The sequence below is a fragment of the Colobus angolensis genome, unplaced genomic scaffold (assembly GCF_000951035.1).
Source record: "Colobus angolensis palliatus isolate OR3802 unplaced genomic scaffold, Cang.pa_1.0 Scaffold194, whole genome shotgun sequence".
NCBI lineage: Eukaryota > Metazoa > Chordata > Mammalia > Primates > Cercopithecidae > Colobus > Colobus angolensis.
In genome coordinates, this window is record NW_012115088.1 from 5,990,118 (window position 1) to 6,007,164 (window position 17,047).

Consider the following 17,047-nt stretch of genomic DNA (forward strand, 5'->3'; position numbering starts at 1 on the left):
AGTGAGAACATGTGGTGTTTGGTTTTCTGTCCTTGCGATAGTTTGCTCAGAATGATGTAGAATTTCCAGCTTCATCCATGTCCCTACAAAGGACATGAACTCATCTTTTTTTATGCCTGTATGAACTCATCCTTTTTTATTCCATGGTGCATATGTGCCACATTTTCTTAATCCAGTCTATCATTGATGGACATTTGGGTTGGTTCCAAGTCTTTGCTATTGTGAATAGTGTTGCAATAAACATACGTGTGCATGTGTCTTTATAGCAGCATGATTTATAATCCTTTGGGTATATACCCAGTAATGGGATGGCTGGGTCAAATGGTATTTCTTGGGCTTTCTTTAAATTCAAACCCCTGTATGGCTCCCACAATCTCTGTGCAGCCTGTATTCAAAAATCTGCCATCTTATACCTCAAGTACCTTTTCTGTAATAGCATGAAACACTTTAAACTTTCCAAACAGTAGCCCAGGAATTCAGACTAATTTTAATTTCATAGGACAAAAACAACCTAAAACAAAGGGAATGACCCCAGATCATCTATCAAGGTAAATTAAACAGTCATTTTACCCTTAGAAAATTCCAAATTACACCTGCCACAGAGCCTTGGAAATATACAAACAACCAATATCTCTTTATCTGTTTCAATTATTCCATTCTATGTCCAACACAGAAAGAAGCTCCTTCAATCTTTTTGTAGGAAGGGAGAGGGGAATCAAAAGTGAATAATCATCACAATCTTGGGACCGCTGGGAGGAGCAACAACTCTTGAAATTGGCAGGTCCTCAGCTCATTCCTCCCCCAGGCTCCTTCATGGCAACACTATTCAGCCAGACAATCAGGTCAAAAGCTTAGAAGTAAAGTTTTGACTCTTCTCTTTCCCTCACACTCCACCTACCCTTTGATCATAAGTCCAGTCTGCTTTCTCATCAAAATATACCCCAAACCTCACAGCTTCTCACTTCTCATCTATCACTCTGTTCCAGTCACCAATGTTGTGGCAAACAGAAGATGTACCTCCTCGTTCTTCTGCTTCAGGGGATGAAGCTGAACAAGGGCCTAACTGTTAAGTCCTGCAATCCATCCATGCCATGCAGGGCAGGGGTGAGGGGACACTTTCAAAGGGCTTAACCCAACCAGTGACAATGCACCAGGAATACTAAGGTAGGCCTGCCTGTTCCGGGGAGATCTGGGGCTCTTCTGATGGCCTTGCTGAAGTGTTCTTAGATTGCACTCCCAACTAACTTAACCTCCCTTCCTTCCCTCTCTCCTTTTCCTTAACAAAATCCTGGTACAGTTAATCCTGCCTTGGTGGCTCTTCTAGGAAGACATGAACTAACACAGTCATCTTTCTTCTGAGCAAGGAAAATGTTGGTCTCTCTGCTTCCACGTGCCCTCACCTCACCCTTCTCCCTATAAAGCACCTTCCATGCATCAAACAGTGACCTCTTAAAAACATAAATTAAGTCATGCCACAAATCCCCTGATCCTCAACTCCAAGCCCTCCATTATCCTCCTATCACATTTCAGTGAACCCAAACTTATTCCTGTCCTTCACCAAGATCTCTGCTCAGATGTCCTCTCCTCTAAAAGAGACTCCCATCCATTCCTTTACTAAATTCTTTGATCAGCTTTTTTTTTCTTCTTAGCACTTTTAGTTGCCTGTTTATGTACACCAGCACTTAACACTTACCCATGTATTATCTGTCTCTCCCAAAGAATGAAAGCTCCATGAGGGCAGAGACCCTGTGTACCATTTCACTGCTATATTCCCACTGCCTAGAACATTGCTTGGCATATAGCAGGTGCTCAATAAATAATTGTTGAATGAACAATTAAATAGAGAAACCATATTTGTTACACAATATTTTTTCTCCTCCAGAAGCATTCCTGCTTCTATTTTCAATTTTCAAATATCACCAGATATCAACTAGCATTTTACTTAACAACTTAACAAATGTGGGCTTTGCAGAAATGGCAGAGGCAGCAAAGATATTAAAAACACTTTATTTGCAATCCCTCTTGTTCTTAAAATTTAAATCATTAAAATATTGCTTTTCATTGATAAAGAGTAAATGGGCATCACTTTACAATATTTTGAAACCATGATAAACAATGCTGCAATTTTCAATTCAGCCACACGCCTTGGAAAACCAGCCTCCCCTTTCTTTCACTCTCCCCACACCAAGATCCCTGAGGGCTTCCCTGGAAGAGTGAGTCACTATGTCCTCAAGGCTTGCAGGTGCTAGGGCTCCTTGAAAGAGAGGTGGAGATAGCAATCACCAACATCAGAGTGGCTCCATTTCTTCTTTATCCTCACTGTCTATTTTGTTATGACACTAATAATAGTTAGGGTGGGAACCTTTAACTTTTTTTTTTTTTTTTTTTTTTTTGAGACAGAGTTTCACCCTGTCGCCCAGGCTGGAGTGCAATGGCGCATCTCGGCTCACTGTAACCTCCACCTCCCGGGTCCAAGCGATTCTCCTGCCTTAGCCTCCCAAGCAGCTGGGATTACAGGTGCCTGCCACCATGCCCAGCTAATTTTTTGTATTTTTAGTACAGACAGGGTTTCACCGTGTTAGCTAGGATGGTCTTGACCTCCTGACCCCGTGGTCCGCCCACCTCGGCCTCCCAAAGTACTGGGATTACAGGCGTGAGCCACTGTGCCCAGCCAGGTTCATGTGAATTTTTAAGCCATTGTGGAGAAGAAAGTAGGAGTGGTGGCCACAGAGGTAAAGGACAGCTTGGAGTTAAAGACTTAGAAACTTCTTTATTTTACAAACCCTAAACCCTGTTCATAGCCATTCCAGTATGTTGATTTTTGTCTCTTTTATTATTTATAAAAGAGAGAGAAAAGAAAATGTAAAATAAGAGAATATCGATTCCAGGGTGCTCTGTGCTTCCTATGCCTTCACTCAACCCCCTCAGCTCTCCTGATTCTTTCCTCTGTATTCAACACAGAGAATCAAACTCTGGAAAACAAGATTCTTTATAGCTTCAGCCTCTCCACCACCTACCCCTCCACCTTCAGCTATAAGCCCTTCTCCAAGGCCTTTGCTTCTCCTGTGTATCTTTTCCAAGTTGAGGCTTCTTCTCAGATTCCAGATGTCACAAAGACCTGAAAACATATTTTCATTGTTGTTTCTTCCAAACCATTGGCTTTCTACTCTCCCACAAAATCTTTCTTTCTCTGGGGTTGATGACAGATCTTCAACATTTCCATGAATGACCCACATCCTGGACATTGCCTACATTTATCAAAACTTTAAGATTGGTGATGTCTCCCTATAAGCCCCAACATCACCCTGGGTTATAGGGTTATACATCCACTGCTTTTCTCAGTCTGTCTAGGCCTCAACCCTGTCCTTCAGTCATCAAGCTCAAGACCACATCCTGGCCCCTTTTCCCTACTCCATGGTCTCAAGCCATAATCACATTGATCAATTCATTCATTTCCTTAGCAAACATTTACTGAGCATCTCCTATATGCTCGATACCATGAAGGCCACCAGGACTGTAACTGAATAATACAAACAAAATCTCTGTTCTCATAGGGCTATAGTTTGGCAGGAAGACAGAAACCAAGAATTAATCCTAAAAGTAGTGATGAAGGCTGAGAAACTAACTACAGAGGCATGTGGTGAAGGCCTCACTGAGTTTAAGTAAGGAACATCATCTCTGTCTGGAATTTTCATTCCTTTTTTCTTATTTCTTGTGTTATCCAACCTCATCAAGAGATGAAGAACACCTGACCTCCCTATCTTTTCTCAAGGTATTAGCCCCTACCTCTCCTTCTTTCTACATGTCTTGAATACATGAAAAATTATTTTAAACCATTCCTTTACTGATACTCTCAATTTTCTTAAGTTCATATTCTATCATGCTCTACCTAGCAAACCCTTAACCCTGGATCAAGCCCAGTGTCTTTTTATGTGGTCTGTTAAGCCCTTGTAGAGAAAAATCACTCCATCATACAGGCCCATGTTCATTAGCTCCAGCCTTGTTCAACTTCAGCTCTACGGTCCATCCCCTTCTCTTTCTAGGCAGCTTCAGACTTCCCCAGCATCCACTAAGTCAATTTCAGTCTTCTTCAACTCTTCAAGCTCACATGCCTATCACTACTCTCATTTTGAGTCACTTCAGAGGAAAAAGTAGAAGCCATCATTTGTTCATTCATGTTTTCTTTAATTCAAATATGTGGCAAATATTAGGCAAATATGTGAGTGCCTAATATGTGGCAGGTACGGTTTTAGGTGTCAGGGATACAGAAGTGAACCAAGCAAGACAGAATCCCCGCCAACACAAGCTTACGTTTTGGTGGGGTGAGAGTCCAACATTAAACATAATGCACAAGAGAATGACAACATTTGCAAAAGGCTCATAATTATTGGCAGGAAAGAGTAGGGAGGAACCTGGCCTGGTAGAAGAGAAGTAGAACAAGAGAGCTGCACTGAGTCGGGTGGTCACGGTGGGCCTCGATGAGAAGGCAAGATTTGAGCACAGACTTGAAGTCAGGGAGATAAAGGCAGGTATGCAGGGAAGGAACTGCCAGCGAAAAAGGAACTATGTGGGGAGCACGTCTACCATGTGGGAGGAAGAGCAGTAAGCAAGGGGGGCAGGCAACAAGGTCAGACAGTCTCTGAGGCAGACGATGATAGGGCTTGTTGGCTTTTTAAGGATTTGCTTTTTACCCATAGAGACGAATGGGAGCCGTTGAAGGGTCTGAACAGAATTGTATAGGAACTCCCTCAATGTACTGCCACCTTCTCCACTTCCAGTTCATCTGCACCACTTCGTATTGCATCTTCCCCAATGTTTCAGTGGACAAGTTATTCTTTTTCTAGCCTGATCGACTTCTGTTTTGGATTTGTGCTATTGCTGTCCCATCAGGGGCTTCCCTCTATCAATTATCCCCCTACTTGCCCGTACCTCTAATCTCTGCCTCTGTTGAGTTTGTGTCAGCAGTATGAAACCACCCTGACCTAAATGCCATCCTTCTCTCTAATGAATTTCCTTTCTTTCCCTTCTTTTTAGCACTATGTACTTGAAAGACATTTTTCTTTTCCTCATCTTCACTCCCCAATGTTATTCATGAAATCATCCATTCATTCAATAAATTTTAGGAGCACATACTATCTGTGAAGGGCTATGCTGGAGGCACAAGTTGGTCATATGGTCCAGCAGGGACAAGGATAAGTAAAGTTCACTCATCTACTGAAACTGCTGCAGGCTTACCCATTGATGCCTGTAAATTTTTAATTTTAAATTTTGACACAATTTGAAACTTGCAAAAAATATTCAAGAACAGCACAAAACGTCCCAGACATCTTTCATCCAAATTCCCCAACATGTTATTAGCTTTATCCTTGATTTCTTCTCTGTGTGTGTCTGAAAATGCATACACATATATACCTCACATTCTGTTGGAGTTTTGTGTATGATATCTTTTTACTTATAAATATTTCTGGCTGGGTGCGGTGGCTCACACCTGTAATCCTAGCACCTTGGGAGGCCAAAGTGAGTGGATCACGAGGTCATGAGATTGAGACCATCCTGGCCAACATGGTGAAACCCTGTCTTTACTAAAAATTCAAAAATTAGCTGGGCATGTTGGCATGCACCTGTAGTCTCAGCTACTTGGGAGGCTGAAGCAGGAGAATCACTTGAACCCAGGAGGCAGAGGTTGCAGTGAACCAAGATCGCACCACTGCACTCCAGCCTGGGCAACAGAGCGAGACTGTCTCAAAACAGAACAAATAAAAATATATACATATATATAGACAGACACATATATATACACATATATATTTTTTCTATGTGTATTTCTTAAAAACAAAGAGTTCTTTTACCACAATACAGTTATCAAAATCAGAAAAAAACAGTGATAGTGATGCGATACTATTTTCCATAGATATTTTCAAAAAAATATATCTTTGTAGCACATGATTTTTAACTTGGACTTTAAAAGTATTACTTTTTAAAAGTATAAAAGTTTTATATATACATATATATATAATGTAAAAATATTGAAAACAAGACAAAAGCAGAAGGAATAACATTCAAATTATCTTCCACCATCCAGAGAGAACCACTGTCAATTTTTAGACCTATATACACAGGTCCACATATGTACATACAGATGCCTTTTTAAGAAAGCAAAATTGTGATTATACTGAAAATATGACTCTTTCATAACTTGCTTTTTCTCTTAATACAGTTAACATTTTCTCAAGATGTTTTACAAATAATTTTCAAGAGCTGTGTACAAATCCACATTGCTGACAATGCTTCCTTAAAATTCTTACCTGTGTTTGCTTCCAGTTCGACACTCTTGCTTTTTGTTTGTTTGTTTGTTTGTTTTTGTTTTAAGACAAAGTCTCACTCTGCTGCCCAGGCTGAAGTGCAGTGGTGCAGTCATAGCTCACTGTAACCTTGAACTCCTGGGCTCAAGTGATCTTCCAGTCTCAGCCTCCTTAGTAGCTAGGACCACAGGCACATGCCATCATGCCCAGCTAATTTTTAAAAAAATATTTTTTGTAGAGATAGATCTCCCTATGTTGTCCAGGCTGGCCTCTAACTCCTGGGCTTAAATGATTCTCCTGCCTCTGCATCCCAAAGTGCTAGGATTACACGTGTGACCCACCATGCCTGGCCAAAACTTTTGCTTTATTCCGAATTACCTGTTTTCATTTGATCTTCTGCCCATGTCATATATATTAGCTTTCCATGAATTCTGTCTTCAACCTTGCTTACCCCACTAGCTTTAACTCCCTGTACACTTTCAAATTTCCCACGCCAAATCTCCCCTGAGCTCCAAACCCTAATATACTTGGCATCTGCAGGTAGATGTTGCCTCACGGTCAACAAGCCCAAAACTAAGTTTCCTGTCTTCTTTTGTCAACCATGCTCCTCTTGCATTTCCTGGCTCTTAACTTCTTTCTCTGCATCACTTACCCCTATACCCATTGGTCACTGACCACTATAAATTCTACTTCATAAATGAAATGCACCAAATCCATCACCTTCCCATACCCATTGCCAGTGCTTTATTTAAGGTCTTCAATATTTTTTCTCAAATTAATACAAAAAAATCTCTAACTGATTTCTCCACTTCAGCTCACCTGCCCTCAATTCATCCTGCCATGGTGGCCATAATTCTGCTATGAATATGATCATGCAACCTCCTTCCTTTGATGCTTCCCATTGCACACAGGAGAAAACACAAATTCCATCAAGTTCACACAAGTCTCTTTAGACTCTGGCCCCTGCCTCCCTCTGCAACATGCCCCTGCTCTCACACTGTACATACACCAGGAACCCTGAACCATTAACAGTTTCCCAAAGATCCATGCCCTCTGCGCTGCTGTCTCCTTTCATGGATTGCCCATTTGTCCAGCTTCTCCCTCCCAGTGCTTTTCTCCTACTCATTTCTTAAGACCGAGTACCTACTCCAAGACACCTTCCCTGATCACTCCACCCCAAGCTGGTCTCCACTAGGTCCCTTCCTGGGTGTTCTTTGGGCTCTCTGGGCTTCCCTCTGCATTATCAACCTGTACTGTGGTGGTCTGTTCATTGGTTCATCCCACTAAGCCCTGCACCAGGACCATTTTCATAGACCTATGAAGTCAGCATGGCACCAACCACATAGCCAGGCAAAAGTCCAATTCTAATAAATGTTTTAGGAAAGAACAAATGGATATTGCACCCTTTGTTATCTTTTATTGCTTTTACCTGGTATCATTAGTATCGAAGTTGTATGTTTGCATTTCATTTTGTATTTACAATTTCTTTTTGTTGTGGTATGTATTAAATAAATGATCCAGAGAGCTTGATTAAATCAATCACAACTTTATGAAATTATAGCATTTCCAATAGAGAGGTGCTAAAATTATAGCAGGCAATATAAAAAAAGTCAAAATTCTAAGAATTATCTCCGATATAAATAATTTTTAAATGAAATACTCCAAGCTGGGCTGGGTGACTTGGCAAATATATAATCACATTCTCACAACCACCTTATGATCACAGTCACTTTCTTGTCAGTCATTTCATGATGACACTTGTGAAACTTGGATATTTTGTTTATTGGAGGCAGGTTTTATTAATGTGAAGGAGATTAAAAACTAACTGAAGAACTTAATGCTGCTTTACAGGGTCTATTTAATTTAGATCTATAGTTGATATGACAGTTACTTCACAAGATGGCTTGGCGAGTCTGCTTAGAAGTGTAAAACACCAAATTTTGCCTAACCAAATTTGAAGACCTGGAAAAATAAAACATCTAAGAGAGAATGGGGGTGGAGTCACCAGCATAGTAAATATAATTAGAAGAAAGGAGAAGAACAAAACCCTTTTGACCCCATTTATTGAATACCAACATTTCAGCAACCACTCCTTCATAATGAATGAAACCAGAATTGGTAATATGTGATTCTGAGCAAAGCTATTTTATATGTATATATACATAAGTACATATATACCCACACATATACACATATACATGCATATATATAGATACACAGGGACATTACATGAGTAAACCGGAAAAAATAATGCTTGGTGTTGATGTGAAAATCTGATATTTATTCCTTACCTGAACCTGAGAAATTGTCTAAAGACCCGTCTGCTGTCGTTGAAGCTGTTTCACTGCTGCTCATTGGCTCTGTTTTAACTACAAAAATAAACAACATACATCAATATTGAATTAATAGTTATTTATAAAGACATGGAAGAGAAGATATAACATTCAGAGTAATGACAAGAAAATCATTTCAAGAAACATTTTCCCTAACTGAACATAAATCATAAGCATAAATAGACTCCTTTTAAAAAACATTCATATATTAAGTTCTTTCCCCTTAGGAAACAATCTATTGTCACAAGTTACCCTTTAAAAGCAGCATTTTAAAAGTAATTAAATTCATCATTGCTTCACATATTTACTGAATTACTTATTGATAAATAAATTATCTCTCAAAATCTACATGATGTGATATAAAATAATTTCCTGGGGTTGTGGAAAAATCTGTTATTTGGTCAGAGTCAAAAGGATAGAACAGAAAGATGTGGGGAAGTAGGAAATGAGTGGGTGTCGACACCAGCAGGTCTTCCCGATGCTCAAGGGCAGGGTCCCCCCTACCACACACACACACCCTCTGGGTTCTCCAGCATGGCTAAAAAACTGAGGGCTCGATTTAATGCGCCATCGTTACCACCCAGCCATATCTGATTGAAAATTCATCAATATTTTATGTATGCTTCATACCAAAAACATTCTTAATCTAAATGAAGCAGAAACAAAGTTTTCTATTTCAAAACAGTATTGATAGCAGTTTGTGAAATACATACATGATCTTCGGTCAAGTCCCTTTGTGCTGTGAGATAACTTTTAGATTTATGCTATAGATTGTCTAAAGCAATCCACTCCCCTGATATGGTGACAGCGTTATTGTGCCCCTACCAAACAGACAAGCCAACAACTTCAGCACATCTGCTTTTGTTCTCTCTAGTTTTACATTTTTTTTTTAATGAAGAAGTAGCATTGTTGTTTTCCGTAGAAACTGCTGGTGAAGTGCCATCATCAGAATTTGCCTACCCTGCTTTGTGGAAGGTATTCATTTCTTAGTAACAGATTTTCAGAAACAATTCAGTAATATTTTAAGGGATACCTAAAAATCATTTACATGCTTCCTAAAACAAAGGCTCCCACAAGAGAATATCTGGGGAGTCCTCTCTCATAAAGCAAATACATTTTGAAGTAGGAAAAGATGATGGAGAAAATGCAGCTTTTCCTTCTCTCAATATCACCAATCTGTTACAAACACCAGGGAAAAGACAAATTCACACAATCCCTGGATCTTCAGATATTTTCCTAATGCATAATGAGTAGTTTAAAAATAAGCATTATAAATAGATGCATCAGATAGTCACTTTTTAAAAAAATAATTATTCAGATGACTTCTAAACAAGCATCAGAAAACAACAGTGAAACTAATGGAAATCAGTCTGCTGGATAGTTTTAATGTAGACCAAACAATGGTGTAACTGAAGTTTTCACTTTTCTGCCAGTTGTTTTGGGTTTAGAAGTCTTTGTTGATGCTAAAAAATTCTGACATAAGCCTGTATTTCCCTTCTCTCTCCATGCCACCAGACAACCGAATGATTTTGCTTTTTATCACCATTACACTGCCATCGTTTCGGGAAAGGCAGTATTCCATTGCTAGCGCACAGTTTCTAAGTTTCTTACTTAGCTGTCCACATCATACTTTACCTCCTTAAAAAACAAAAACAAACAAACAAAAAACCTCATATAATGCCCCATACACATAAAGCAATCGTTCTATTTCACTCTCTGCCAGACAGATCACCACTAAGATTCTGAACTCAGAATCAAATACAACACACTAAGCAAAAGATTAGAATTAGGTGCCACGGAAACAGGTCCTGTAAAGTGCCTACTGTGTGTTAGTTACTTATAGACATTATAATTCATCCTTTTAAACAACTCTACAAATAGGTCTCAGAATAGACACACTCCCTAGGCAATATTGCCTTCTTGTTTCCCATGCACACATTAAAACCAAAGGGGTTAGGAAGTCACCCAAAGACCCACAGTAAGGGGCAGAAATAAGATTTAATTTGGGATGTTTTTGACTCCAAGGCCCATGACTAAAACTTGAAGAAACGGTAATAAGTGGGACTTTCCAATAGTACAAGCTACTCCACAACAAGCCTGCTGGGGCACAGTGCCACACATCGGGTAGAGTGGAAAGCGAAGTCCCTCCCCTCCTACAGTCTTAGGGCTCCCAGCCTAGTGAAGTTGCTGGAAGTTCTCACATAGAAGTTTCATGCCCAGCTGTCAGGAAAAGATGTGAAGAAAAAATTTGTTCCACTTTGTGAGATGTCAATCAAGATTACTACTAAGTCTTTGTCAAATCTAAGGTCTATGATTTAACTGATTTTGTAGATGCAACTACTTTGTGAAGGCTTGACTACACCAAAACCACTCCTATATCTGTACCCCTAAAATCGACACCAGCTATTCCCCATATGATTAGCTTAATTGAATGTAGCCTTCACTCCCAAGAGGCACATTCAATTATACTTGAAATCCATTAAAACTAGGCAAAAAGATTAGAAAGGAAAGGAAGAGGATACTTTTCTTTTAGGCCCCAATAACACTGCTTTTCACCATTGTTCAAACATACCCATCTATACACTAAGGAATAAAGACTTCCTTTTCCCAATGAACCCAGTTTTTTAAAAAGGTTCACTGTTGAAGGAAGAGGATGTACATAAAATAACCACCAGGATATTCATGATTTTATCAGGTACTGTAATTGAATACTTTGATCACCAGGGACCTGATGCTAAAGACTGGTGATTTATTGTAATGTAAAATAGTTTCTGAATGAAAGCCAAAGAAACAAAGACTACTTCTGGCTTTATTGTAGCCAAACATACACCCACCAGAGAGTTAAAAAGACAAGAATAACCTCTGGCCACCAAAATGTTATCCATACCATTCCCACTAGCACCACCACATTTATAACTATGCTGTAGATGATGTGATAGAGCATCTCTCCAATGCTTTGAATTTAAAAACAGACAGAGTTTTCTTGGTCTTAGAGGTTTAAGGTACTGTAACATCTGAGAACAACTATCCTATCTAAGTCACCCATCTAAAAAGGAAAAACTATGAATGATCTGTTCACCTCTAAATAACTGGGATTAGTTTCTCTCCACCATACTATTCATTATATGACTCCTGTCTATTAGAAAAATAGCAACTTCTGTTTTCTTTTGCCGCCACACGAGTCTCTTTTTCTACCATTCTAAGTTTCCAATCTTCCATCTGATCCTCAAAAATATATTCATACTTTAAAAACATTCAAAAATTCCTTTTTATCCCTTAAATCTCCCTGTTCCTCCAACTCCTTCACTTGGCCATGCCCTCTAGGCCTCAGCAATGCTGGGCAACTTGCTACATCTAGATATGAAATGATCTTCCCTCCATAAATGCCTTTGAGTTTTGGTTTTGAAGTCAGAGAATCCAGTTACCTGCTATAAGACTTTCTAAAAGTGATTTCATCTCCTTGATCTTAATTATCTCCATATAAAATTATATCTATATTACAAGAATGAAATAATAATTCATAAAAATGTACATAAAGTACCTGGTATAAAGTAGGAGCTAAAAGTATATTCAACATCATCATTAAAAGTAGCAGTAGCAATATTATCTGTTGGGCTGAATGGCTTCCTCCTTTCTCCTGGAGAGCAATACCAGGAATAATATATAACAGTTAAAAGCACCCGCTTTGGAACTATCAATTGAATTTCAATTTAGCTTTGCATCTAACAGCATGAATCTGGAAGTTAGTCAACTTCTGTATGCCTCAGCTTCCTCATCTGTAAGTGTGGGTGAATACTCAAGTGAGAATTAAAAAAGATAAATGCTTCTAAATCATTTCACACTGTGCTAGGTCCAGGGCCTATGCTTTTATAGTCACTCTACCACTATAGTGTCTCTTTATGACAGATCAACGTTTTTCTTAAGACACAGATAACTGGGTCCAAATGCATCATGAACTTCACATTAAAGTTAAGCTTCCTCTTTAAAAGAAAGAAGAATCCAAAGTGAAGGGATGTGTCTAAATCAGCCATGAGACCACGCTTCAAGAGGGCCAAAATTAAATCAAAGTAACTTGGAAATAAGATGGCAGGACCAAATTGTGATTATATGAAGAAAACTTATGTTTTGATCATTAAAAGGCAGTGTATACTTTCTAAAGAAACAGGCTAACAGAATGGTTTACATGGCAATTGTGATCAATAATTCCAGAAGAAAATGTAGCCATCTTTTCTGGCATTCTTTAGGGGAGGATGGCCCATAAAAATGAGAAAACCATCTTCCTTCATCATAAATTTCAGTGTGGATCTATCTATCAGACCATTGGAGCTTGGTGACATTAGCTATCAATATCATGCCACTAATCCATCATACCACGATTTCATGCTCATCAAGCAACTTCTGGTTATACTTTGAAGGTTCCAGTCATGCAGAAGACTTCTGCATCTGCATAAGATGACAGACCATTTAGAAGAAACAAATATTCTGTCCATTTGATTAGTTATATTTTTCACCATAAATTAAGTGGGCCGCTTTAATAAACCAAGTTCACCCACAAAGGACAGTACTGCCTGCTGGACTAGGAGCCAGCCTGTGTGTTACAAATAATGCACGCCGCAACGTGCAGGGAAGGCAGCAGCCTGGGTCACATGCAGGCCCTCCCCAGCAGCACCTAAGCTCATATCACAACTTTTCTCAAACTGTTAGAGTGAGCACAGCTTGTCTTTGTTTGGCACAAACTCAATCTTTCTTTTAGTTTTGTTTCCTACCATATTATGCAGGGACTTTAAAAACTCAGTTTACCATCCTTCTCCCACTCTTTATGATTCCTTCATCTCTTCTACTTCAAAAAGAGTTACCTTCATTCCATATTGGTTATTAAAATGTTCAGTTGCACCCATACCTGGAATTGCATCACCTCCATGAAACATCACCTTTCACCTCATTCATTCACTTACTTGCTATTACTCCTCATAAGAATATCCCATCTTTCCAAATCCCTATCTATTCTCCCACTCCTGCTTCACAGCCTCCCTTGCCTAGCCTGAAACCCAGAGCCAGTCATGTCTAGCTCCCATCCTAGGATGATGTGTGGTCTCATTTCTCCTAGCATCTTTTTTGCCAATTTTTAATCTCAGGATGGGCAATCTCTCATTGTTCACTGTTCTGCTGCTGTTCCAGATGGATGAGTATAGCAGAACAGGTGCCAGCATGCTGGCAGTCCACTTAATTGTATTCTGTCTTTATTCTTTTGAGTCACCCTGTTGCTTGCCAGACCCCCTTTTCCATCTCTTGACAACTATCTTAAACAGTTTCCACTGAGTCTTTTTCCACGTTCCTTAAGCTCCCGAGACATACTTCATCCCTCACCATCTTTAGCCCTTCCCCACCAACTATTTCCCTTCCACACCAACTATTTTCTAAAGAATGTTGACGCTGCATTAAATCCTTCATCTTCCTGAAACATTTCCCAGTTTTCCAAGAATTAATTTCCATGAAGGTTTCCTTTCCTTGAGCAGGATTTAACCTGTTTTACCAATGAGACTTTCCCAACTGCCCAGTTTAAACTCTTCTTAATCCTAACTTTCCTCAATTGTATAGAATGAGCCTTATTCCTTGACACTTTTTAAAAAATCATTGTTCAATATAACATAGCAGTAGTTCTCTTCTCCCCACTGTATTTCTTTTTCTCTAGGTTTTCTTCCTTTGTCTACTCTGTGGTTCTATAATTTCACCTCCTTCTTCTCTGCATTTTCTCTCACAATCATTTCTGTCCTGGCCACACTCTATAATTTCCACTACTCTAATCTTTTACAAGCATCTCCTTTCTAATTTCACAGTCACTATCCTAATTATCTTCTGCCTCTTCTCTTATGAAAGTCAGCAAATTGGACTTTCAGCATCTATTCTCCCTGCTTTGGAAACAAATATTTATCTTTTCATAATTTAGATGTGTATGAGTCACTCCTGGCTCTGGGGTCTTCAGCAGGTTCTCCACTTTCTTTTTCTTTTTTATTTTTATTTATTTATTTATTTATTTATTTTGAGACGGAGTCTCGCTCTGTCACCCAGGCTGGAGTGCAGTGGCCGGATCTCAGCTCACTGCAAGCTCCACCTCCCAGGTTCACGCCATTCTCCTGCCTCAGCCTCCAGAGTAGCTGGGACTACAGGCGCCCGTCACCTCGCCTAGCTAGTTTTTTGTATTTTTTAGTAGAGACGGGGTTTCACCGTGTTAGCCAGGATGGTCTCGATCTCCTGACCTCGTGATCTGCCCGTCTCGGCCTCCCAAAGTGCTGGGATTACAGGCTTGAGCCACTGCGCCCGGCCAAGTTCTCCACTTTCTTCTGAATTAAGTTCCCAATCTCTAATCATGTATTTAAGGCCCCCTATACTCTGACACAGAACTTTTCTTATTTTCTTTGCTTTACTTTTCATTTCATTTCTTTCATACACTTTATATTTGCATAACAAAGAATAATTTGCAGGAATACAAGAGTACTGAAAAAATACAAAATCTCATCTAATTGTTCCAACTTTCCTGTGTGGCACTAATATCCCCATTTACAGATAAAGCACCACATATCCATATACTGGACATCATTTAAACCAACTGGCCTCCTAAGATATTTAATGCTTCCTCAAATCTACAGCTTTGTAGTACCCTTCCCTGAATATTCTATGAATTTTACATATGACTCAATCCCACAGTTTCTTCAAGGTTCAACTAAAATCCCACCTGTTTCCTTAAGTCTTCTCTGATCTAGTAATCAGGGGTGGTTTCTTATTCCTTGAACTATGTCTGTGTCTGTGCCTCCTTTAGAATATATGTCCTATTCTACCTCATTTCATATTGGAAAGTCTTATCCATTTCAATATATGATAAACTGCTTCATGACATAAAAAGATCCTCTAAGACCAAAAACACTAGGCTACATTTTTTTTATTTACATGACTGTATGTCTACAGGACTTAGCCCAAGGTTTGGTTTGCAGTTGGAAATCAATATTTACTGAGGGAATGAATAAAGATAAACTGACTTAAAAAACAGGTTACAAGTGACTTCATACTACTAGGGACATTGCACAGGACAAATAAAAACACTATTTATGCTAAAATCAAGATGACAGTTTATTCCCTCCAAATCATCACTCAGTCTACTGATAAGCAGGTTTTGCAAAGCATCTAATTTACAGAACATGTGTCAGTTATGTTATTTGCATAAACTATCAATTACTGAAATTTTTGTAGGTTTAGAGAGGATCCCACCTGAATCAGTAAAAAGAAAGGTAAATAAATTATCATACATTTGTAATAATTCATGGGACATAACCCACAAAAGCAAATGTTGGGTATGGCTGCAAATAAGCCTTAAAAGAACCCTTTATAGAGCAACACAATGATGCTGTAGAGGATCACAAAAGCACAAACATGCAACGTTATGTTACGGGTTAGATTCAATGACAGTATCGCTCACAGATTTAATGAGTCTCTTTCTCAAACCATGAGGCAGAAGTAGAAATGTGTTTTTAGAAACTGTGTCAAATGATTTAAAAAGGGGCGGCGAGGGAGATGTGAAGAGAATAAAGTTGTTGCATAAAATATGAAAGTGGAAAAAAGCAACATTGCTAAATTTATACATTTGACATCTCACTCTAAATGCATGATTAATTCAATATTACAAGTACCCATTTGATTATTTCTGCTTCACCTAAAAGTGCATATAGCCATGAACTAAATGTGTTTTCTTTAGTTAATTCCCATTTAGAAAACAAGACATTCTTTCGTGTTTGCATTGGCTATATAGCATATGATCATTATCTCTCCAAAGAGTAAAGTTGAGGCCATCTTTATCTTAAAGGAGGGCAGGAAAAAACATTAGCTGTTCAATGGTACACCTGGTACAATCTTATGAAAGCCAAATAAACACATCCAGACTAAACTTGAATTTAAGGGTATACATGGCCAAAAAGAAACATTGGTCCATTTCAAAACCTGCTATTCATGGAAAGTACAGCATATATTAACAGCAGCATGTGCAATTACTTATGGGGTAGTCTAGACTAATTGACATTTTTTTGTAAAAGAAATAATATATGGTCAATCATAACTGCTCCTTTGTAATGTCTTTTACAACTCCACGTTCCTTTTTGTTTTGCAACTCATTCTTCCACACTAGCTGTTTCCTAACACATACAATCTGAGAAGATTACATGAGCCTCTACACTAATGCTCATCTGTCCCCCAATCCAGTCTATCCTTGCAACTGCTGCCAGATCAACACCTAAAACACTTCCACCATATCAGCCCCTTGCTCAAAATATTCAGTGGCTTCTCTACCGACTCTAGGATGAAATCCAAATTCCTTAGCTTACTATTCAGGGTCCTCCACAGTTTGGCTCCAACTGATCCTTCCAA

The 17,047-nt window shown here is 39.0% G+C and overlaps 1 protein-coding gene across 7 annotated transcripts in view; it reads right to left on the bottom strand.

The window, feature by feature from the left end:
• Positions 1 to 17,047, bottom strand: part of EYA1 (EYA transcriptional coactivator and phosphatase 1) — a 362,018-nt gene that overhangs the window by 136,313 nt on the left and 208,658 nt on the right. For 6 of the 7 annotated variants that reach the window (XM_011940938.1, XM_011940944.1, XM_011940941.1 and 3 more), the window contains one exon: positions 8,594 to 8,671. The exons of the other annotated variant lie outside the window; for it this stretch is intronic. In XM_011940938.1, coding sequence (XP_011796328.1) covers positions 8,594 to 8,671 — 78 coding nt within the window. The remainder of the gene's footprint in view (positions 1 to 8,593; positions 8,672 to 17,047) is intronic. 7 annotated transcript variants of the gene reach the window in all.